This window comes from Pan paniscus, chromosome 9, assembly GCF_029289425.2.
Source record: "Pan paniscus chromosome 9, NHGRI_mPanPan1-v2.0_pri, whole genome shotgun sequence".
NCBI lineage: Eukaryota > Metazoa > Chordata > Mammalia > Primates > Hominidae > Pan > Pan paniscus.
Window position 1 is genome coordinate 126,512,644 of NC_073258.2, and position 25,899 is coordinate 126,538,542.

The window sequence follows — 25,899 nt, forward strand, 5'->3', positions numbered from 1 at the left end:
TAAAAAGAAGGAGGTGCTATAATTTTTCCACACAAATTATATGTGGCATATCCCAGATAAATGCTTTGGGTTAAGCAAAGTTTTAAATTGATTAACAGTAAATATTAGAATACCAATGGCTGGTTTATATACCTTCCTTTATTCCAAGACTTGAAGTTTTGAGTGGTGGTTGTTTAATAAATATTTAACCCTTCTTTTTATTCATCATTGTAGTAAATACTCTTGAATCCATCTATTTATATTTAAAATGTGTTTCTTTTTTTTAAGTTAGTAAATTTTGTTATATATATTTTGCCGCAATTAAAAATAAAAAAGAATTTGAAGGGAAATAATTTCAGCAAATAAAGTAAATGGAGTGGAAGGACATACAGAGAGCTGGTAATCAACAGGCATTAAGTCCAGCAAGATGAATAAGCTCTAGAGATCTGCTTAACGACATGGTACCTAAAGTGTGTTTCTTATAACCACTATATTGTTGGTTCTTGTGTTTTTATCCAATCGCACAAACTCTGCCTTTTAATTGGAGTGTTTAGACTATTTATATTTAATGTGATTATTGCTATTGTTGGATTTAAATCTATCATCTAGCTGTTCATTTTCTATTTGTACTTTTGTTTTTGTTCCCTTTTTCTTCTTTTAATATTTTCTTTTGTATTGATTATTTCTAATGATTCCATTTTATTTCCTTCATTGGATTATTAGGTATAACTCTTTGTTGTTATATTTTAGTGGTTGCTTTAAGTTTTATAAAACACAGGGCTTTTTCTTTGACTTACCACGGCCTACCTTTGTATTAATTATGTTTTTATTTTCTGTGTTTACTGATGCTTTGACATCTGTGGGCCTAACTGATCCTAGTCAGATTGTCCCGTCAGAGCAAACCAATGTCTAGAGATAGCAAACAACTTGTCTATGAGTTACACCTTCCATACGAAAACCAACCAATCCAAAGCTCATAACCCCAACCACCTCCTTTATCAACCTCTTGTACTCTGATTCACCATTTCTTTGCCCTGATCACCAAAGGGCCAGGTACCAGACAGCTAGAGACAGCCCTTACACTTCAGAACCTGCTAAATGATGCAAACTAGCCAATTCCAAGCCTACTTCCCTGCCCTGAATTGCTTTTCCCACAGAAACAATAAAGACTCCTGTCTATGTTTTCCCCTCGCTTCGTTTCCTGACCAATCCTGGTGCTTCTCTATGTGCCCCTCTATGTGCACCCCCTGCATGGTGTTCTGTGCCTCCTGCTTCTTGGTAACTACGAGCAAAATCTTTCTTCATGATAGTAATTTTTATATCTGCATGCCTTACCATATCTGAGTAAAACAAATTCTGGGTATATTTTTTAAGTAAGCTTCAAGTTATATTAATCATCACAAATATAGTAAAAGAACATTACAACATTCAACTTCCATTTCTCTTCTCCAGGCCTTGTGCTATTGTTGTCATATTTTACTTAAACATATTAAGAAATTTTATAATTCCTCATTATTTTTTGTTTTGAAAAGTTAACATTCTGTCAAAGAGATTTAAAACTAAGAAATAGTTGTTATATTTATCCATGTAGTTACTGTTTCTGATGCTATTCATTCTTTTGCACAGATCCAGATTTCAGCCTGATATCATTTTCTTTCTTCTTGAAAGACATCCTTTAACATTTCTTATAGAACAGGTCTACTGATGATGAATTTCCTTTGGATTTCATATTAGAAAAAGTCTTTATTTTACCTTCATTTTTTAAAAGATATTTTCTCTGGGTAAAGAATTCTAGGCTTACAGGTCACTTTTTTTTTTCAATACTTTGAAGATGTTGCTTTTCTGTCTTCTGACTAGCATTGTTCTCAACAAGAAATTTGTTGTCATCTTCATTCCACTGTATGTAATGTGCCTTTCCCTCTGGATGATATTAACACTTTTCTTTTCATCACTGTTTCAAGTAACTAGGTTACGATGTGCCTTGTTATGGTTTTCTTCATGTATCTTGTGTTTGGGGTTTTCTAAACTTCTTAAATCTGTGGGCTTATTGTTTTCCTCAAATTTGGAAGAATTTTGGCCATTATCTCTTCAAATATTTTTTTCTGTTCTTCCCTTTCTTTCCTTTTTTTCTAATTATATGTGTATTATTCCATTTGAAATTGTTCTGCAGTTCACCAATGCGCCGTTCATTTTTCCTGGTTTTTTCTTTGCTTCATTTTGAATAGTTTCCATTGCTATGTCTTCAAGTACATCAATAAGCATCCTCTCCCCAGCATCATTTCATCTCTCAGTCAACCACTCTGCCCACCTCTGTTTCCAGGAGTTATCTATAAGTGGACAGAGCTAAGCAACCATGCCCAGTAGGCACAGAGGTGCAAAACAAACATCCTGAGAGCTTTATCATGTGCAGCTCCCTGTGGCAGATGCTGGCTGTTCTCCCCATATGATCATTCTTGGGCTATTTATCACAGAATCATAAAATCCCATAGCCACTTACAATCCCCAAAACCAAGCCACCCTACCTGAGTTCTCCACAGCATTCCCAGGACAATGCTTACTTTAATCCTCCAGCTACTGAAAACTTACTACCCAAAGGCCTCCATTGTATCTTTTGTTCAAGTTATTATAAAAATCTCCCCAAAGTTGAGCTGAAGTCTCTGTCCCTATAATTTCCACTTATTAATTTACCAACTTTGTTATTCAAGGAACCATCATTGATCACATACTAAGTGCTAGACTCTCCATTAGTCTAAGACACTAATTGATGACCTCACAGAACTTGGAATCTAGTTTAAAAGACCACAAATACATCAACCACAGCTGGACACAGAGGCTTAAATGACAGGCATTCAAATTAAACTACCTGATCAGGTAAGGCTTCCTTGAAGAGGGAGTGGAAGAGCAGGACTTTGAAAGCTAGTGAGGAGTTAGCTAAATGAAGGAGTTGGGGAGGGTGCCAAGAGAACACAAAATATCAAAGCACAGATTTATCAAACAACCCAACAGACTGTTAGAAGAGCAGGTGTTTGCTATGGCCCAAATAAAGGGATAATAGGAATGTAGATGGGCAAGAAAGCCAGGCAAAGAAAGACATATCTTACCCATAAGAAGTGGTTGCTTATGGGTAAACAGAAGGGATGAAGGGGATGGTGCAATGATTGTGCCTCTGAGAATATGTATTAGGCTAAATAATGACCCCCAAGGATTTTTACATCTTAATTTCTGAAACCTGTGAATGTTACCTTATACACAGAAAGTGCTCTGAAGTTCTGATTAATTTAAGAATCTTGAGTTGGGGAGGTTATCTTGCATTATCTCAGTGGCCCTAAATGCAATCACAAATGTCCTTATAAGAAGGAAGCAGAGAATTTGATTATAGAAGAAAAACAGGCAATGTGATGATGAAAGCAGAGACTGGAGTGATATGCTTTGAAGATGGAGGAATGGGCAATAAGCCAAGGAATACAGGAGGCCACTAGAAGCTGAAAAAGTCAAGGAAACAGATTCTCTCTTCAGAGCCTACAGAAAGAACCAACTCTGCTGATACTTTGCTTTTAGCCCCATCAGACTTCTGGCCTCCAATACTTTAGGAGAATAAATTTGTGTTGTTTTAAACCACTAAATTTCTGATTTATTTATAGTAGCAATAGCAAACTAATACATAGTACTTAAGCCAAAAATTATAGAATTGAACTTCTCGTTTACTATGGTGCAGTTCCAGGAAATCAATAACAAAGGACTCCAAGGGTTGGGAAATACAGCAAAAAGCACACTTACCTGCCTCAGTGATGACTCTTAGAAAGGATATCTCCTTTTATCTCAAGTGTAAGTTTGCTATACACTGTCATGGGTTCAAACTCTCTGCTACCTGCTAGCTGTGTGGCCTTGAGTAAGTTACTGAACCATTCTGAGCTTATTATCTCATCTGTAAAAATGAGACAACTGTATGTATCTCACAGGGTTTCTGTAAAATAAAGGATATGAAAGGAGGAAAGGTGGGCAATCCATATTAAGATCCTAGAAAGTGCCAAGCACCAAATACCCAAGAAGAAGGACATGGCTGAAGTGGAAACTGGGAACATCTTAATGATGGTTATTTTGAAAGGAAATCCAGACCTGTTAGCTAGGGTAGATGTCAAAGGCTTCATCCAGCTGGTGCCATGCACAGACAAGGGCACCTGGGCAAGGAGAACAATGAGGCAATGGCTACAACTGGAATGAGGAGGGGGGAAGAGTGACCTTGGAGACAGCAGTTGAAAGGGTTACATTTTACCAAGAAGATTGAGATGTTTAAGGGGCAAAAATCAAGAAATCTTCTTCTAGAAGTTTTTTTCTAAATAAAACTGAAGGATATGGGATGAGGTTACAAATGGACTGTTTCCCTAAAGAGTAAAGAGCAAGGACATTATTTGAGACATATCTGAGAATAGTTGAGACATAGTTCTGGCTCTAATACTAGAAGAGCTAATGTTAAGAAAATATCCAGAAAATGTGTGGAGATCCCAAAAAGGACCTCACCCAAAAAAGTCTCTGGAGAAGCCCTTCTTGCATCTCTTCCTGCATCCCTAAACTTCTAATCTCCAAGAGATTTGCTGGGAACCTCCAAGAGCCTATCTAGATATTCCCAACACCCAGACATAGGAAATATTCAAGGTTTCCAAAGGGTGAAGATGACAGTGCTGGAAGTTAGAAGCCTAGGAGAACTGTGGTGTGGTGCTTAGGAGAAAAAACAACACTTGGCTGGGTGTGGTGGCTCATGCCTATAATCTTAGCACTTTGGGAGGCCGAGGCGGGTGGATCACCTGGGGTCAGGAGTTTGAGACAAGCCTGGCCAATGTGGCAAAACCCCGTCTGTATTAAAAATACAAAAATTAGCTGGGCGTGGTGGCAGGCACCTATAATCTCAGCTACTCAGGAGGCTGAGGCAAGAAAATCTCCTGAACCCGGTGGGTGGAGGTTGCAGTGAGTCAAGATTGCACCACTTCACTCCAGCCTGGGCGAAAGAGCAAAACTCCATCTCAAAGAAAAAGAAAAAGAAAAAGAAAAAGAAAAAACAACCCTTGCCCAAGCCTTAAACTGGGGAAATTTTTTTCAGTATTGGAGTAAGCTGTATCAGTACACCTCATATTACATAAAACTCTCTGGAAACCTTTGAATTCTGAGATTCATATGTCATCCCATTTTATAAGTCATTGTCCTAATGATGAATAAACACTCTTTCACTTAGTATGCATAAGAAATTTCCAGGGAACCAGAAATCTGATAGTATTGCTGTATTAGGCCATTTTGCATTGCTATAAAGAAATACTTGAGGCTAGTTAATTTATAAAGAAAAGAGGTTTTATTTTGGCTCATGGTTCTGCAGGCTGTAATGAAACATAGTGCCAGCATCCACTTCTGGAGAAGCCTTAGAAAGCTTACAATCATGGAAGAAGGCAAAGGGGGAGCCAGCATATCACAGGGCAAGAGAGGGAGCTGGAGAAAGGGAGGGGAGGTTCCAGGCTCTCTTAAACAACCGGGCCTCACATGAACTCATAGAGTAAGAATTCACTTATTACCACAAGGTCAACATCAAGCCATTCATGAGGGATCCTCTCCCATGACCTAATGCCTCCTACCAGACCTAACCTCTAATATTAGGAATCACACTTCAACATGAGATTTGTAGGGGACAAACATCCAAACAATATCATTCTGTCCCTGGCCCCTCAAATCTCATGTCCTTCTCACATTGCAAAATACAATCATCTATTCCCAACAGTTTCCCAAAGTCTTAATTTTTCCAGCATCACTCAAAAATGTAAAGTCCAAAATTTCATCTGATTCTCAAAGCAATTTCCTTCAATCTATGAGTTTATAAAATCAAACACAAGCTATTTACTTCCAAGATACAATGGTGGTACAGGCATTGAGTAAACATTCCCATTCCAAAAGGGAAAAACCAGCCAAAAGAAAAGGACAAGAGGCCCATCCAAGTCTGAAATCCAGCAAGGCAGTCATTAAATTTAAAAGTTCCAGAATAATTTCCTTTGGCTCCATGTCCCATATCCTGGGCATACTGATGTGAGAGGTGGGTTTGAGGCCTTGGGAAGATCTGCCCCTGTGGTTTTGCAAGGTGCAGCCTCTATGGCTATTCTCACAGATTGGAGTTGAGTAGCTGTGGCTTTTACAGGCTCAAGATGCAAGCTGCCAGTGGCTCTACCATTCTGGGGTCTGGAGGGTGGTGGCCCTTTTCCACAGCTCCACTAGGCTGCTCTCCAGTCGAGACTCTTGTGGGGGCTCCAATACCACATTTTCCCTTGGCACTGTCCTCGTAGATCCTCTCTGTGGGGGCTGTACCCTTGAAGCAGGCTTCTTCCTGAGCACCCAGGCTTTTCCATACATCCTCTGAAATTGAGGTGGAAGCTGCCAAGCCTCCTTCACTCTTGCATTCTGCACACCTGCAGGCTTAGCACCATGTGGAAGCTGCCAAAGCTTACAGCTTGAACCTTTCAGAGCAATGACCCAAGCTGTACCAGAGCCCCTTTGAGCTGAAGCTGGAGCTGGAGTGGCCAGGATGTGAAAGCAGTGTCCCAAGGCTGCACAGGGCAGAAGGGCCCTGGGCCTGGCCCCTGAAAACATTCTTTCCTCCTAGGTCTCTGAGTTTGTGATAAGAGGGGCTGCCTTGAAGATTTCTGAAATGTCTTCATGGCCTTTTTCCCATTGTCTTGGATATTATTAGCCAAGAGCTGTTATCCAGTAATATATTATTACATAATAATAGCTATTATTGGATAACAGCTCTTGGCTCCCTTTTAGTCATGCAAATATATCTAGCAAGTAGTTCCTCCATAGGCCACTGGAATTCCTCTCCTGAAAACATTCATTCCTTCTCTGCCACATATGAATTTTCCAAATTTTTATGCTCTACTTATCGTTTTTTTGTTTTGTTTTGTTTTGTTTTTTGACAGAGTCTCACTCTGTCACCAGGCTGGAGTGCAGTGGTGTGATCTCAGCTCACTGCAACCTCCAACTCCTGGGTTCAAGTGATTCTCCTGCCTCAGCCTCCCGAGTAGCTGGGACTACAGGTGTGCACCACACCCAGCTAATTTTTGTATTTTTAGTAGAGATGGGGTTTCACTATGTTGGCCAGAATGGTGTCAATCTCTTGACCTCATGATCCGCCCTCCTTGGCCTCCCAAAGTGCTGGGATTACAGGCTTGAGCCACTGTGCCCAGCCTCTACTTATCTTTTAAATGTAAGTTCCAACTTTAAGTTATTTCTTTCCTCCCATACATAATTGTGGGCTGTTAGAAGCAGCCATATCACATCCTGAACACTGTACTGCTTAGAAATGTCTTCTGCCAGATACCCTAGGTCATCATTCTTAAGTTCAGTCTTCCACAAATTCCCAGGCCATGGACACAATGCAGCCAAGCTCTTTGCTAAGGCATAGCAATGGTGACCTTTGCTCCAGTTCCAAATAGCTTCCTCATTTTTATCTGAGAACTCCTCAGCCTGGCCTTTGCTATCCATATTTCTATCAGTATTTTGGTCACAACCACATAACAAGTTTCTAAGAAATTCCAACATTCCCCCATTTTCCTGTCTTCTAAGCCCTCTAAATTCTTCCAACCTCTGCCCATTACCCAGTTCCCAAGCTTCTTCAACATTTTCAGGTATCTTTATAGCAACATCCCACTTCTCAGTATCGATTTTCTGTTAGTGCATTTTTGCATCGCTATAAAGATATACCAGAGACTAGGTAATTTGTAAAGAAGAGAGATTTAATTGGCTCACAGTTCTGCAGGCTGTACAGGAGGCATGGTGCTGGCATCTGCTCCTGGTGAGGGCCTCAGGGAGCTTGCAATCATGGTGGAAGGCAAAAAAGGAGTTGGTGTATTACATGGCAAGAATGGGAGCAAGAGAGAGAAGGGAACAACAGAGAGAAGGGAAGGGGAGGTTCCACACTCTTTTAAACAACCAGCTCTCGCTTGAACTACCAGAGCAAGAACTCACTCATTACAATGAGGATGGCACCAAGCAATTCATGAGGGATCTGCCCCCATGACCCAAACAGCTCCCACCATGCCCCACCTCCAACTTTATGGATTACATTTCAACATGAGATTTGGAGGGGACAAACATTCAAACCGTATCAATCACACACACACACACACACATGCAGACACATAGAGAAAAAAGGGTGAGTAGCGACTGTAGTCCCAGCTACACTGGAGGTTAAAGCAGGAGGATCGTGTAAACCAAAAAGTTTGAGGCTGCAATGAGCCCCTGCACTCCAGCCTGGGCAACAGAGTGAGACCCTGTCTCTTAAAAAAAAAAAGTGAGGACAAGACAGATATGGGGCAGGGAAGGCAGAGGGAGGATGGAGAGTCAGGGGTGGAAATCTAATTCAACTTTAGCCAGAAGCATTCCCTGACACTGCTCACCAGCCTGCACTTTCCACATTAGTACAGATTTATGGCTCCTTAAGAGAAGGGAGTGGGGAAAGGACGGTTCTGCCTCATGCCTTTATCAGGGACTCCTCCCTCCTTTCTATTTACTGGCTGTGATCGAACATCTAAGCTTTATAAAGCAAGCTAGTGGCTGCCCTTTCCAATACCTCACTCAGCACACCGTCTGTCACCCAAACAAGCATCCAATGAGGAAAATGAACACACTGCTCCTTGTGAGCTTATCTTTTCTCTACCTCAAAGAGGGTAAGTTTGAACAATGGGGGTGGAGGGAGGCAACTTAGGGGTGCTGTTCTCTAAACCTCTACTCTCCAAGTCTCACTCACATGCTCCAGCTGAGACCCAAAGACTCAGTACAATCTGAGTTTCAGGATGTCAGAGAGATCATATATAACACACTAATCCGGAAGAAAATGTACTGATTGCAGGGAAACAGGACAATTTTCCGACTTCATATTAATTGACTTTTCATCCATACTTATCTCATTTTGGACCCTTTCTTTCTTAATATACTTTTCTCCTTTATTCTCTCCTACACTCTCCTAGTTTTCCTTTCCTCTGGCTACTTCTCAGTGTATTTTGTAGGATTCTTTATTCTACCTGATCATTAAACACTGGGATATCTCAAGGCTTTATACTATCCACTCAGACCCTCCTCTATATCAACTTATCCACTTCCATGGCTTCAATTACAATCTATATGCTGAAAATGCCCAGTTTTATATCCTAGCCAGATTTCTATTCTGAGCTTCAGTCTTTCATCAACAAACACCTCCTACACTTGGAAGTCACCCTTGAAATCTCCCTCTCCCTTAACACTCACTAAAAATTAGTGAATGATTCCTATGCTTTCTACCTATTAAATGTGCTTCAAATATGATTATATTTCTACCTCATATTTCTATTTTGCTACCTTTTGACACTTAGTAAGAAATAATAAACCATAAAAGAATTTTAAGAAAATGTGACATAATTTGTTTGTAAGCTTAGAAATGAGAAAGGCCTTTCTAACTATGACTCAAAATCCAGAGCTCTTAAAAGAAAAACTGACAAATTTGACACATGAATATCAAAATATTCCTCATGGCAAAAATTAAAAATGCAACTCACATCAAACAAATGGCTAATATCCCTGATATGTAATGCCTCCTTTAAAAAAATCAAAAAGGAAAAGGCCAACAACCTAATAGAAAAATGGGCAAAGTATGTAGATAGTTCACACAAAAGAAAATGAAAATGGCTATTAAACATATAAAAAGTGCTCAATCTCACTCATACTAAGAAAAATGCAAATTAAAAGAACACTGATACACCATTTTTGACCTATCAGATTGTCAACATCCAGGAGTTTGATAAAATATTTGAGTATTAAAGTTGTGGTGAAACAAGAATTTTCCAAGCATTGATAGCAACAGAATAGTTACATCTCCTCTGGTGGGCAATTCAGCAATACCTATCAAAATTACAAAACTGTTTACTTTTTATCCAGCAATTCTGCTTGCATGAAATTATCTTACAGATATACTCCCACACAAATGAAATATGTTCAGCATTATTTATTGCAGCAGATATCAAAAAGTGCAAATAACTTAAATTCTCATAAGAGACTGGTTAATTAAAGCATGGTACAGCACTACAGTGGAATACTGTACACTTAGTATACATTATTCAAAAAATCAAAGTGCAGAGTATGTATAGTATACTACCAATTATGAAAAGGGGGTAAAAAGATACATGTGCATATTTATATTTGCTTGAATATACTGAAAATCAATCTAAAAGATATAAAAGAAATGAATAAAACTGGTTTCCTTTATTTGGCAGATGAAAACTGGATAACTAGCTGGCAAGAGTGGGAGATCAACTTTACACAACATTCTTTTTCTATTACTTACTATTTAGTCACATCAATGTATTACCTATTTTTAAATAATGCATTTTTAAAATGTTGAAATTGGAAATACTCAGGTTAAAGATCAAAGAGACAATTATTCGAAGAGCGTTATCAGTGTACTGCGCAGCCTGCTCCCAACTCCTCTGAGAGAGAGAAGCCTCATGAAAGTTGCTTCAGGGAGAAATTGATAGTGTCCTCTGGTGTTTGGAAGGCACGGTGAGCTTGAGGAACCTAAAGGTGCGAGGGAGCCTGAGGGTACAGCCCTGAAATGGTGGAACTGAAAGACAGCTGAGTTGCATTACATACAAGCAGGGAGGATGTGCATACATTCCCCTGGATCTGATCTGGGCCATGCCATATCAAGCAAGTCAGGCTTGAGCTGTTTAAAGTTCTATCCAAGAGCGCTGTCTGGAGGAAAAAGGTATTCTAGCAAGGTGTGGGCCACTACCTTCTTACAGCTGAGAGAAAATATAACCACCAGCTGCGGGAAATACACCACTCACGATACAGCAGTGGACTTGAATATTTTTTGTGGGGGAAATCCTGAAGAACCCGCAAATGTTCTCCTGACTCAAGGAACTCAAGAAAATGAGTTCTCCTGGCTCAAGAAAATGAGTCAGCTTTCATTAAACACAAAATCCAAGAGATTGGGTTTTAAGTAACTACCATAGACAAAAGATGACGGCACCAGAGCCAGTCCGATGACATCTTTCCTGTCCTTTACCTGTCCCCCTCCTTCTCACCAACTGAAATAGGTCAGAAACTATCACTCATAAGCCAGAGGTGAGTAGGAGGAAACCAAGAAGAGAAATAGAGAAAAAGTTAAAGCCACCCCCTCCTGCCCATTACAAACACCTAAGCAAGCCTGAGCTATGTGTCTGTGCTTACGTGTGTGTGTGTGGGTGGGTGTGCATGGGCATGCATACAGGGAGAGCGGGTTGTTGGTGAGAAACGTGGGCTTTTAATAGAGCTATTTTATTATTATTGCATGGCACTCAATGCATAAATTACTGAACCCAGATTATTCTTATGCCCGAAAGTGATGGCAAGGCTTTTTTTTTTTTTTTTTCTAAAAGTACATAGATAAGTTAGGAGCCTTGCCTGAAATTACCTGCAGGACTAGGAGAACTAGCTTTAGAAAGAATACTCAAATGGGTAGTGGGCAGAAAAATAAAATTATTTTCTGTTTGCCCCTTTTAAGTCCCATGTTGACCTGCTAGATAAATGTAAATAGGATCAGATCACTTCCTTGCTTAAAATTTTTCGATAAATTCCCATTGCTCATGGATCAAAAACCATACTCATGTCTTTGGCCTAGGAGGGCTCAGGAAGTTGAATCTCTGCTCACCTGACCAGCCATGTCTCATAGCACAACCCACTCCATTCTGTGCCCCGGTTACATTAGCATTTTTGTCCCTCAGCAGACAAGCTTCTTTTCACTGCTGTTCCCTCTGCCTGAAATGTTCTTCACTGTGCCCATACCACACCACCCACTTACCTGGCTGACTCTTATTTATCATCAGGCCTCACCTTACATCCCACTCCCCACAGAAACCTTCCTTGGCTCTCTAAAATACGTTAGTTCTTCCCTCTTAAATGCTCTCATTGCAAGTTTAACTATTTCTTGATATTATAATACAATTGTACATAATTTGGAGGGGTTGTTTAATGCCTGTCTCCCCAGCATGTATATAAACACTTGTTTATCTTTGCATTCCCAGCACCTAAAAAAATGTCCAGAATGTGGAACATGCTCAAAAACCAGCAACTAACATCATCCTTTCCCTCTAAATAAGAGGAAAACAGAAGGATGTTCACTCTCACCACTTCAATTCAACATTGTTGAGTGAAGGAAAAAATGAATAAACTTTAGGGTTATGCAAAGGCAATTGGATTTATCATTAAGAGGTCGTTAGCAACAAGAGAGTCTTGATGGAATAGTGAGAACGGAATTTAGAATGAAGAGATGCCACAAGACCATTCCCAAAATTGGACATAAATCAATAGCACTCAAGTCCTCCTGGGCTCCATATAAATTCGGATTCTATAACCTTGGAACGTCTGAGATGAAGATTGAAATAATCTACTTTCCCCATCATCACCATCACTTAGTCCTTAAATCTAAATTACCCATAGGCTCCAATGTCGTCTCCCTGCCCTGCATCTCCTCTCCTCTTACTTCCTGGTCACAGGGACTCCCAAATCACCTCTCTGTCTGCCTGGTTGCAGTTATTCCCTGAAAAAAGAGAAAGGCCAGACCAAGCCAGATGGAGCTATCAGAGGGTGTAATCTCAGACAGTCCACTCTAAACATGCCGTTTTCATTCCTACCTCTGTGTTCTCCCTCACTATGACTACCTATCTGGAACACCTTCTCTGCCCATCCCCTGCCCCCACCTCCCCAAGTTTAACCTACATCTCAAGAGCCAGCTCAAGTCTTTAGCTAAAGTATTCCCCTGCTTTTCCAGCCCACAGTAATCTGCCTGTTGCTATACTCTTAATTGGCATCACAGGGTTTATCTGGTTGACTATATATTATCTTTGCTGTTCTTTTATTATTTCACATGTTTATCTTGCCTTCAAATATAAATGGACCCTATTCAGGTCACAGAGACTGTGTCTTATCTTTTTTATCCACCTCCTAGCTTAACTTACAAAGCTAAATTAATCAGGAATTCCACAAATACCAGCTAATGGAGTGAGTGGACAGTATTGTCAATATGCAACCTCTTACTGATGCTGAAAACTCACTTTTCCATTGTCCCACAATCCAGCCTGAATATTCTATTCTCTCCACCCTGCAGTTATGGGTCTGAAGTGTAATACCTGCATATACACAGAAGGATGGAAGTGTATGGCAGGCCGAGGCACTTGCATTGCAAAAGAAAATGAGTTATGTTCAACAACAGCCTATTTCAGGGGTAAGTGGGGCTCATGAAGACTCCAAAATTGCCTGCAAGAACCATCACTCTTGCTAGTGCCTGGAATAAAGAACTCGATATCATTTAGCTCTGCTAGGAGGTAAGGCAAGGAATAAAAGAGGGGGCAAGAAGGGATAATTTCCAACTTCACACTGTAGGGTTTAGTATCCAGAGCCAGTTACGGTGGCGATTGGGAACATGAACCCAGGAGCCGGGAAGGAGACCCAGTGTTAAGTGCTATTCCTCTTGGTGGTGAGTTTTAGTAAGTCACTAGTAAGGCAATCTCCTCCAGCATTTATAACAGACTTCTTCATTTTTAGGAGACAAACATATGTACTCAACACATATGTGTAAGTATAAGTGCCGGGAAGAGGAGTCCTCCAAAAGAGGCCTGTTGAGAGTGACACTGTGCTGTGACAGAAACTTCTGTAATGTCTTCTAATGGAGCTTAGGAACTTGCAGAGGATCATCTGATCAAGATCCAGAATCAAGACCAACCAACATGAACTGTTTTATTTCCCACACCAAATTCCACACTGGCCTAAGATCCCAGAGAGAGCTGCAGGGGCTGTCCTCATTGCAATGAAGGGGCTCCCCACACCCCACCTCCACCACTAGATTCCTAAAATCATGAGCATTGAAACAAAGTCCTCCATGAGCTATGCTTATTCTTTTGTCTTCTACTCCTGATTTCTGATTTCTATCCCTTGTAGGCTAAATAATGGACCCCCAAATATTTCTACATCCTAATCTCTGGAACCTGTGAATGTTACCTTACATGGCAAAAGGGACTTTGAAAATGTGATTAAGGATCTTGAGAAGGGGAGGTTATCTTGCATTATCTGGGGGGGCCCTAAGTGGAATCAAAATGCAAAATGCAGTAAGATGCAAGTAAAGGGAGATATGACAAAGAAGAGGAAAAGATGATGTGATAATGGAAGCAGAGATTGGAGCCATGTGCTTTGAAGATGGAGGAATAGGCCATAAGCTAAAACTACGAGGCCACTAGAAGCTGAAAAAGTCAAGGAAATAGGTTCTCCCCTCAGAGCCTCCAGAAACCAGCCCTGCCGACACCTTGATTTAAGCCCTGTAAGATTCATTTTGGATGTCTGGCCTCCAGAACTCTAAGGGGGTGTTGTTTTCAGCCACAAAGTGTGTATTGTTTTAAGCCACTAAGTTTGCAATAATTTATTATAGCAGCAATGGGAAACTAATACAATCCAAATAAACTTCTAGGAATTCAAATCATTGGTAAGCCTGAGTACCCAGGGGCCAGTCTAGGTGACAACAGTATCCACCGCTCAGGGCTTACAGTGACCTGCAGGAAGAGAGGAATAACAGAGCACGTGCTGTGAATAAATGTGGAGATCAATTTGTGGATTTTAAACTTCATGACATGCTGCAGATAATCCTTTAGGTGTATCTGTGATAAATGGTGCCTTGCTATGTTCTGAAGCAATCAAACATGATGTCCTAATAGCTCAATTTATCAGTTCCTCATTAGCTTGTGTACTCACTGAAATTCTTTTAGCAGTTAATGTCCCTGTATTAGTCTGTTTTCATGCTGCTGATAAGCACATACCCACGACTGGGCAATTTACGAAAGAAAGGGGTTTATCGGACTTACAGTTCCACGTGGCTGGGGAAGCCTCACAATCATGGCAGAAGGTAAAAGGCATGTCTCACATAGTGACAGACAAGAGAAGAGAGATTGTGCAGGAAAACTCTCCCTTATAATAACCATCAGATCTTGTGAGACTTACTCACTATCACGAGAATAGCACAGGAAAAACCTGCCCCCATGATTCAATTACCTCCCACCGGTCCCTCCCACAACACGTGGGAATTCAAGATGAAATTTGGGTGGGGACACAGCCAAACCATATCAGTCCCCTTCTTAAAACTCTCCTCTCTTAGCTCCTATGACTGTACATTTGTAGTTCTCCCACCTCTCTGAAGAATCCTCTGTGAGGGTCTCTGGGGACTTTGTTTTGATTTGTTATTGTTTTTATATTCAGTCTTTAACCTATGTGAAGCCACCTTTGTAATATTGCCTTAAGTAAAGATCCAGTATTATTTTTCTCCATAGAATGAGTCAGATTTTTTAACACCATTGACTACAAAGTCTATCCTTTCTCCGTTCACTTGTGATACAATTTTTATCTTAATTATAAAGGAAAAAATCACTGTTTTCTCTACTATACTGTCTCACACACAACACTTCTGACACGAAATATGTGGGGTTTTCCACACCAACAAATTAACCAATCACCCAGTGCACACTGATTGAGTGCTCTAAAATTTAACTCAATTCTGACACTAATTGTCCAGAGTTAATTCAGACCCCACAGACAAAGGGCTCGGTCCCACAAACTGCCCCCCAACTGCAGATGCCAATCACAAATTGTGGGTCCTCAGGTTATGCACAACTTAGGTCCAAACTGGAAATTCCCACATTCCCCTCCTCAAGTGCAATAATTTGCTAGAACAGCTCACAAAACTGAGGAGATAATTTACGATTACAGATTTATTGCAAAGGATATATTAAAGGATACAGATGCACAGCCAGATGAAGGGGTACATAGGGCAAGGTCTGGAAGGGTCCTGAGCACAGAAGCTTCTGTCCTTGTGGAGTTTGGAATGCACCACCCTTCCAGCACACAGATGTGTTCTTGTTCATCATGCAGTAGCTCCAAAAACCCTTTTAATTAGTAATTTTTAATGGCGGTTTCATTGCATAGACATGATTGATTATTAATAAATGATTGGCCACTGGTGATTAATTCAGCCTCCAGTCCTCCCTTCTCCAGAGGTCGAGAGGGAGGGTGGAAAGTTCTAACCCTCTAATCACATGGTTGATTCCCTTGGCAACCAGCCCTTATTCTGTGATTATTTAAAGGCTTTCCAAAAATCACCTCAGTAATATAAAGTCAGGCATGGTTACAAGATTTGTTGTAAGACATGCAAATGCTTCATGAACCAAGGACAAAATACCAAATATTACAACACAAGATGCTATTGCTCTTATCACTTAGAAAATTACAAGGGTTTTAGGAGCTCTGTGCCAGGACATGGACAGAAAGACCAAAATATACAGTTTACCCTTAAACAACATGCGGGTTAGGAGTGCTAACCCCTGCAGAGTCAAAAATCCACATATAACTTTTGACTACCCAAAAACTTTACTAACAGCCTGCTATTGACTGGAAGCCTTACTGATAACATAAACAGCCAATTAATACTTATTTTGTACATTATAAGTACTATATACTATATTCTTACAATAAAGTAATCTAGAGAAAAGAAAATATTAAGAAAATCGTAAGAAACAAAGTACACTTACTATTCATTAAGTGGAAGTCATCTTCGTAGAGGTCTTCATCCTCATTGTCTTTACATTGACTAGGCTGAAGAGGAAGTGGAAAAGGAGGGGTTGGTCTTGCCATCTCATGGGTGGCAGAGGCAGAAGAATCCACATATAAGGAGACTCACAGAGTTCAACCCTGTGTTGTTCCAGTATCAATTTTGTATGTGTTATACCAAAGTATCATATACATACAAATATGTTTTGTGTGTGGCCATGTGTGTGCGTGTATATAAAACTTTCCATTCTAGGTCGGGCGCGGTGGCTCATGCCTGTAATCCCAGCAGGTTGGGAGGCAGAGGCAGGTGGATCATGAGGTCAGGAGATCGATACCATCGTGGCTAACACAGTGAAACCCCGTCTCTACTAAAAATACAAAAAATTACCCAGGCATGGTGGCGGGCACCTGTAGTCCCAGCTACTTGGGAGGCTGAGGCAGGAGAATGGCATGAACCGGGAGGCAGAGCTTGCAGTGAGCCAAGATCGCGCCACTGCACTCCGGCCTGGGCGACAGAGCAAGACTCCGTCTCAAAAACAAACAAACAAACAAACAAAAAAACAAAAAACCACTTTCCATTCTATTCCATTGTCTATTCATGCTATGGTCTGAATGTTTGTGTCCCACCAAAATTCATATGCAGAAACCTAATCCCCAGTGCAATAGCATTAAGAGGTAGGGCCCTTCAGAGATGATTATGTCATAAGGATGGGGCCCTAATGAATAGGATTGCTGTCCTTATGAAAGAGGCCAGAGAGAGCTTGTTTGCCCCTGCCACCATGTGAGGACACAGCAAGAAGGCATCATCTGGAAAGCAGAGGGTGAGCCCTCACCAAACATGTAATCTGTTTGTACTTTAATCTTAAGTTTCCCAGCCCTTAGAATTCTAAGCAATAAATGTATATTGTTTATAAATTACCCAGTATACGGTATTTTTCTGGTAGCAGCCCAAACACACTAAGACAATTTGTTTTCGAATGAATACTATGCTATTTTTTTTACTATAGTTTTGTAGAATGTCTTTAAATCTGCTAGGGAAATTTCCCTCATTGTGCCATTTCTTTGTCTGTTGGCTCTCAGTTCCATTCCTGCCCATTATTCCTCTTCTCTGAATTGCAGGAAATTCAAAATGAGCCTGTGGTTCTGGCTGTGGCAGCAGCAAGCAACTGCAGGAGACTGCCAGCTAACACAATAGCACCATATTCATGGCAGCTGTGGCAGCAAATCCAACAGCATCAGCAACTTCTGCTTCTGCAAAAATATAGGCTCCTGGCTTCCTGAAAAGTGGTGATGACAATATTACACAGGCAGTTTCAGCAGCAGGCTCTCCCTCGCCCCAGCTACCCCCCAGCACTTATGGACTCTAGATAATACCAAGTTCCCTTTGCTCCTGCAGCCCTAGGGGTGATAACAGCTTCTCACAGGTACTGTTCCCTGGGGAATAGCATTGTTCCCTTTTTGGCTCCTTCAACCTCTCAACACTTTTGTAACCATTTTGTTGTATTTACTTCCCCTTGCTTGAAAACCTAGAAATGTGAATGTTTCTTTTTTTTTTTTTCCATAGCTCTTGGGGTCCAAGTGGTTTTCAGTTACATGGATGAATCGTATATTGGTGAAGTCTGAGATTTTAGCATAACTGTCACCTGAGTAGTGTACGCTGCATCCACTATATAGTTTTTGGGGGTTTTTTTGTTTCGTTTTTGCTTGTTTGTTTGAGATGGAGTCTCTGTCGCCCATGCTGGAGTGCAATGGCATGATCTTGGCTCACCGCAACCTCCACCTCCTGGGTTCAAGTGATTCTCTTGCCTCAGCCTCCGAAGTAGCTGGGAATACAGGCGTGTGCCACCACATCTGGCTAATTTTTGTATTTTTAGTAGAGATGAGGTTTCACCATGTTGCCCAGGCTGGTCTTGAACTCCTGACCTCAGGTGATCTGCCCACCTCAGCCTCCCAAAGTGCTGGAATTACAGCCGTAAGCCAACGTACCAGGCCCAATATATAGTTTTATCCCTCGCCACCTCTCACCCTCCCCTCTTCGGAATCTCCAAAGTGCATTATACCATTATGTATGCCTTTGTGTCCCCATAGCTTAGCTCCCACTTACAAGTAAGAACATAACGGTATTTGGTTTTCCACTCCTGAGTTACTTCACTTAGAATAATGCCCTCCTGCTCTATCTAAGTTACTACAAAACACATTATTTCATTCCTTTTTATGCCTGAGTAGTATTCCATGGTGTATATATACATTTTCTTTAGACACTCATTGGTTGATGGGCACTTAGGTTGGTTCCATAACTTTGTAATTGTGCTGCAATAAACTAAACATATGTATACAGGTGTCTTTTTGATATTATGACTTCGAGAAAGGTTAATGTTTCTTAACTGGACTCTAATAGATGCATTCTTCTTAACTCTTCTTATTCAAGGTTGATTTTGATATTTGTGTGCATTTATTCTTCCACATAAATTTTAAATACATTTATTAAATGCAACAAAAGTGCAATTGAAAATTTATTGAGGTGAGTTGACATTTCATTCAAGAACATGAAACAATTCTCCATTTTTTCATATTATAATCAAAACCATTTATTAATCTTCAGATTTTCTCCATAAAGTTTTTGAGTATTTTTGGTTGAATTAATTTCTAGAAACTTTTCCATATGTGTTGTTGTGAATAGTAACTTAGCTTTTCATTATATCTTATGCTTCATTATTACTGATGCAGAGAAGTGCTATTAATTTTTATAAGTTGTAGGGGAGGTGCCAAGATGGCCCAGTAGAAACAGCTCCAGTCTGCGGCTCCCAGCAAGAAGAACGAAAGAGGGAGTGAATTCTGCATCTTCAGCTGAGGTACCCAGGTTCTCTCATTAGGACTGGCTAGGCAGTTGGCACGACCCACAGAGAGTGAGCAAAAGCAGGGTGGAGTGAGGGCCCACCCAGGAGCTGCATGGGGCAAAGGGAGCTCCTTCCCCCAGCCAAGGGAGGCAGTGAGTGATTGTGCTACCCCACCCAGGAAACCATGCTTTTCCCACAGATCTTTGCAACCCACAGATTAGGAGATCCCCTAGTGAGCCCATGTCACCAGGGCCTTGGGTCCAAAGTACAGAGCTGTGCAGACTCACAGCAACCGTTCAGGTCAGCAGCCACTTGGGCAGGCACTGAGATGCAGGAGTTTTGCATATTTTAGCTCCAGGAAATCCAGTGAGGCAGGAGATCTATCCACTCCTGTAGGAAAAGGGCTGAAGCCAGAGAGACAAGAGGCTCGCTCAGCAGGCTCCACTCTCACAGAACCCCACAAGCTAAGACTCACTGGCTTGGAAACCCTGCCAGTTAGGCCAGCAGGCTGGAAACTGCCTAAGACTACTGAGTTCCTGGCAGGGAGGGGTGACCACCATCACTGCAGCTCCAGTCAGCCATTTTCCCCTGCAAGTGCCAGAGAGACAGGGTGGTTTGGACTGGGCGGAGTTCCCCATAGCACAGTACAGTGGCTGTGACAGATCATGGCCAGGCTGCTTTTTTAAGTGGGACCCTGATCCATCCTTCCTCACCAGGCAGGGCCTCCCTATGGTAATTTCAGCATCTCCAGCCAGGGGGTTATAGACAGAACTCTGATCTCTCTGGGATGAGCCCCTAGTGGGAGGGGCACTGTGGTCTCCACAGATCAGCCATCTTAGTCTTTTCTACCTGCTAGCTCTGAAGAGTTAGGGCAGCCTGGGTAAGGAAGTTTTCCCCCAGTGCAGCACACCTGTTTTGCCAAGAGGCAGCCAGACTGCTGATTTAAGCAGGGCCCTAATCCTGTTATTCCAGACTGGGTGAGACCTCCCAACAGGGGCCTCCCTCCAGACACCTCATACAGGAGCATTCCAGCTGGCATCAGGTTGTTGCCCCTCTGGGAAGGAGCTCCCAGAGGAAGGAACAGGCAGCCATCTTTGCTGTTCTGCAGCCTCCACTGGTTATACCTCCAGGTGCAGGCGGGACCCAGGTGAATAGTGTCTGCAGTGGGCCCCCAGCAAACTGCAGCAGCCCTGGGGAAGGGGAGCCTGACTTCTAAAAGAAAAAAAACCAGAAAGCAACAACGACAACAAAATCAATGAAAAAGACCCCACAGAAACCCCAGCCAAAAGTCAGCAGCCTCAAAGACTGAAGGTAGATAAACCCATGAAGATGACAATCAATGCAAAAACACAGAAAACTCAAAAAGCCAGAGAGCCTCTTCTCCTCCAAATGATTCCAACACCTCTCCAGCAAGAGCACAGACCTGGCTGAGGCTGAGATGGATAAATTGATGGAAGTAGGCTTAAGAAGGTGGGTAATAACAAACTTCACTGAGCTAAAGGAGTATGTTTTAATCCAATGTAAAGAAGCTAAGAACCATGATAAAACATTACAGGAGCTGTTAACCAGAATAGCCAGTTTATAGAGGAACATAAATGACCTGATGGAGCTGAAAAACACAACACAAGAACTTCACAATGCAAACAGAAGTATCAATAGATGAACAGACCAAGCAGAAGAAAGAATATCAGAGCTTGAAGACTATCTTGCTGAAATAAGAGAGGCAGATAAGATTAGAGAAAAAAGAATAAAAAGAATGAACAAAACTTCTAAGAACTATGAGATTATGTAAAAAGACAAAACCTATGACTGACTGGGGTACCAAAAAGAGATGGGGAGAAAAGGGCCAAGTTGGAAAACACACTTCAGGATATCATCCAGAGAGAACTTCCCCAACCTAGCAAGGCAGGCCAATATTCTATCAGGAAATCCAGAGATGCCCAGTAAGATACTCCATGAGAAGATCAACCCCAAGACACATGATCGTCAGATTCGCCAAGGTCAAAATGAAGAAAAAGATTTTAAGGGCAGCAGAGAGAAAAGCCAGGTCACCTACAAAGGGAAGCCCATCAGACTAACAACAGACCTCTCAGCAGAAACCCTATAAGCCAGAAGAGATTGGGGGCCAATATTCAACATTCTTTAAAAAAAAAAAAATTTTCAACCCAGAATTTTATATCCAGCTAAACTAAGCTTCATAAGCAAAGGAGAAATACAATCCTGTTCAGACAACCAAATGCTGAGGGAATTTGTCACCACTAGGCCTGCTTTGCAAGAGCTCCTGAAGGAAGTACTAAATATGCAAAGGAAAAACCATTACCACCCACTACAAAAATGCAGACAAATGACACTATGAAGTAACTACATAAACAAGTCTGCAAAATAACCAGCTAGCATAATGATGACAGAATCAAATTCACTCATAACAATATTAACCTTAAATGTAAGTAGGCTAAATGCCCCCAATTAAAAGACACAAAATGGCAAACTGGATAAAGAGTCAAGACTCATTGATGTGCTGTATTCCAGAGACCCATCTCACATGCAAAGACACACACAGATTCAAAATAAAGGGATGGAAGAAAATTTACCAAGCAAATAGAAAACAACAAAAAAAGCAGGGGTTGCAAATTTACTGTAATAGTCCATTCTCGTGCTGCTAATAAAGGCATACCTGAGACTGGGTAATTTATTAGAAAAGAAGTTTAATTGACCCACAGTTCAGCATGACTGAGGAGCCCTCAGGAAACTTACAATCATGGCAGAAGGGGAAGAGACATGTCCTTCTTCACATGGTGGCAGGAGAAAAAAGAATGAGCGAAGAGGGAAAAACCCCTTATAAAACCATCAGATCTTACTCATTATCACAAGAACACCAGCATGGGGATAACCACCCCCATGATTCAATTACCTCCCACTGGATCCCTCCCACAACAGATGGGAATTATGGAAACTACAATTCAAGATGATGTTTGGGTGGGGACACAGCCAAATTATATCCCTTAGTTTCTGACAAAACAGACTTTAAACCAACAAAGATCAAAAAGGACAAAGAAGTGCATTACATAATGGTAAAAGGTTCAATTCAAGAAGAGCTAACTATCCTAAATATATATGCACTCAATACAGGAGCACCCAGATTCATACAAGAAGTTCTTCGAGACATACAAAGAGACTTAGACTCCCACACAATAATAGTGGGAGACTTTAACAACCCACTGTCAATAGTAGACAGATCACTGACACAGAAAATTAACAAAGTATTCAGGACTTGAACTCAGCTCTGGATCAAGTCGTCCTAATAGATACCTACAGAACTCTCTCTCTCTACACACACACACACACACACACACACACACACACACACACCAAAAAAAAAAAAAAAAACAGAATATACATTTTTCTAAGACACCCCATGACACTTACTCTAAAATTGATCACATAACTGGCAGTAAAACACTCCTCAGCAAATGCAAAAGAACTGAAATAATAATAAACAGTCTCTCAGACCACAGCACAATCAAATTAGAACTCAAGATTAAGAAATTCACTCAAAACCACACAACTACATGGAAATTGAACAATCTGCTCCTGAATGACTCCTGGGTAAATAATGAAATTAAGGCAGAAATCAAGAAGTTCTTTGAAACTAATGAGAAAAAAGACACAATGTACCAGAACCTCTGGGACACAGCTAAAGCAGTGTTATGGGGGGAATTTATAGCACTAAATGCCGACATCAAAAAGATAGAAAGATCTCACATCAACATCTTAACATCACGACTAAAAAAACTAGAGAACCAAGAGCAAAGAAACCCCAAAGCTAGCAGAAGACAAGAAATAACCAAGCTTAGAGTAGAATTTAAGAAGATAGAGACATAAAAACTTTTCAAAAGTCAACAAGTCCAGGAGCTGGTTTTGCAAAAAAAAAATAATAATAATAATAAAATACTGATAGCTAGACTAATAAGAAAAGAGAGAAGAATCAAACAGACACAATAAAAAATGTTAAAGGGAATATCACCACTGACCCCAGAGAAATATAAACAACCATCAGAGAATACTATAAACACCTCTATGCAAAAAACACTAGAAAATCTAGAAGAAATGAATAAATTCCTGGACACATACACTCTCCCAAGACTGAACCAGGAAGAAGCTGAATCCCTGAATAGACGAATAACAAGCTCTGAAATTGAGGCAGTAATTAATAGACTACCAACCAAAAAAACCCCAGGACCAGATGGATTTACAGCTGAATTCTACCAGAGGTAAAAAGAGGAGCTGTTACCATTTCTTCTGAAACTATTCCAAACAATTAAAAAGGAGCGAGTCCTCCTTAACTCATTTTATGAGGCCAGCACCATCCTGATACTGAAACCTGGCAGAGATACAACAAAAAAAGAAAACTTTAGGCCAATATCCCTGATAAACATTGATACCAAAATCCTCAAATACTGGCAAACTGAATCCAGCAGCACATCAAAAAGCTTATCCACAATGATCAAGTAGGTTTTATCCTCAGGATGCAATGCTGTTTCAACATACACAAATAAATAAAAGTAATTCATCACATAAACAGAACTAAAAACAAAAACCACATTATTATCTCAATAGATGCAGAAAAGGCCTTCAATAAAACTCAACATCGCTTCATGTTAAAAAATCTCAATAAACTAGGTATTGAAGGAACATACCTCAAAATAATAAAAGCCATTTATGACAAACTCACAGCCAATATCATACTGAATGGGCAAAAGCTGGAAGCATTCCCCTTGAAAACTGGCAAAAGACAAGGATACCCTCTCTTACCACTCGTATTCAACATAGTATTGGAAGTTCTGGCCAGGACAATCAGGCAAGAGAAATAAAGAGTATTCGAATAGGAAGAGAGGAAGTCAAATTGCCTTTGCAGATGACATGATTCTATATCTAGAAAACTCCATTGTTTCAACCTAAAAGCTTCTTAAGCTGAAAAGCAATTTCAGTAGTCTCAGGATACAAAACCAATGTGCAAAAATCACAAGCATTCCTATATACCAACAACAGAGAAGCAGAGAGCCAACATCACTGATCGTTAGAGAAATGCTAACCAAAACTACAATGAGATACCATATCATGCCAGTCAGCATGGCAATTACTAAAAAGTCAAGAAACAACAAATGCTGAAGAGGTTGCAAAGAAATAGGAACACTTTTACACTGTTGGTGGAAATGTAAATTAGTTCAACCATTGTGGAAGACAGTGTGGCAATTCCTCAAATATCTAGAACCAAAAATACCATTTGACACAGCAATCCCGTTACTGGCTATATACCCAAAGGAATATAAGTCATTCTATTATAAAGATACATGCACGCATATGTTCATTGCAGCACTATTCACAATAGCAAAGACATGGAATCAACCCAAATGCCCGTCAATGATAGACTGAATAAAGAAAATGTGGAACATACACACCATGAAATACTATGCAGCCATAAAAAGGAATGAGATCATGTCCTTTTCAAGGACATGAATGCAGCTGGAAGCCATTATCCTCAGCAAACTAATACAGAAACAGAAAACCAAACACTACATGCTGTCACTTATAAGTGGGAGCTGAACAATGAGAACATATGGGCTCAGGGAGGGGAACAACACACACTGGTACCTGTCAGGGGTTGGGGGTCTTGAGGAGGGAGATCATTAGGAAAAATGCCTAATGCATGCTGGGCTTAAGCCCAGGTGATGGGTTGGTAGGTGCAGTAAACCACCATGGCAGATGCTTACCTATGTAAAAAACCTGCACGTCCTGCACATGTATCCCAGAATTTAAAATAAAGTAAAATTTCAAAAAATATTGTAAGTTGATTTTATACCCAGTGTATTTGTCAGGGTTCTCTAGAGGGACAGAACTAATGAGTACATATATATATATATATATATATATATATATATATATTTAAAGGGGAGTTTATTAAGTATTAACTCACATGATCACAAGGTCCCACAATAGGCTGTCTGCAAGCTGAGGAGCAAGGAGAGCCAGTCTGAGTCCCAAAACTGAAGAACTTGGAGTCTGATATGTGAGGGCAGGAAGCATCCAGCACAGGAGAAAGATGTAGGCTGGGAGGCTAAGCCAGTCTACTCTTCACATTTTTCTGCCTGCTTTACATTCTAGCTGTGCTGGCAGCTGATTAGATGGTGCCTACCCAGAATAAGGGTGGGTCTGCCTTTCCCAGCCCACTGATTGAAATGTTAATCTCTTTTGGCAACACCCTCAGACACAACCAGGATCAATACTTTGCACCCTTCAATCCAATCAAGTTGATACTCAGTATTAACCATCACAACCAGCAACCTTTCTATATGGATTATCCTTATTTTCCCATATAAATGCTATATCATCTGCAAACTATTTAATCAGAACACCATTTCTTTTTCTTTTCTAAAATCACTGAAAAAAGCCACCT

The 25,899-nt window shown here is 40.7% G+C and overlaps 2 protein-coding genes across 2 annotated transcripts in view; one reads left to right on the plus strand and one right to left on the minus strand.

The window, feature by feature from the left end:
* Positions 1-25,899, minus strand: part of ACRV1 (acrosomal vesicle protein 1) — a 216,818-nt gene that overhangs the window by 157,498 nt on the left and 33,421 nt on the right. The window contains exon 2 of the mRNA XM_055095060.2: positions 16,590-16,653. Within this exon, the coding sequence (XP_054951035.1) occupies positions 16,590-16,596 (7 nt within the window). The 5' untranslated portion in view covers positions 16,597-16,653. The remainder of the gene's footprint in view (positions 1-16,589; positions 16,654-25,899) is intronic.
* PATE4 (prostate and testis expressed 4) lies at positions 8,528-15,334 on the plus strand. Its single transcript, XM_003819908.5, has 3 exons — positions 8,528-8,678; positions 13,130-13,246; positions 13,567-15,334. Exons 1-3 carry the CDS (start codon positions 8,621-8,623, stop codon positions 13,686-13,688), a joined length of 297 nt encoding a protein of 98 aa, XP_003819956.1. The 5' UTR covers positions 8,528-8,620; the 3' UTR covers positions 13,689-15,334.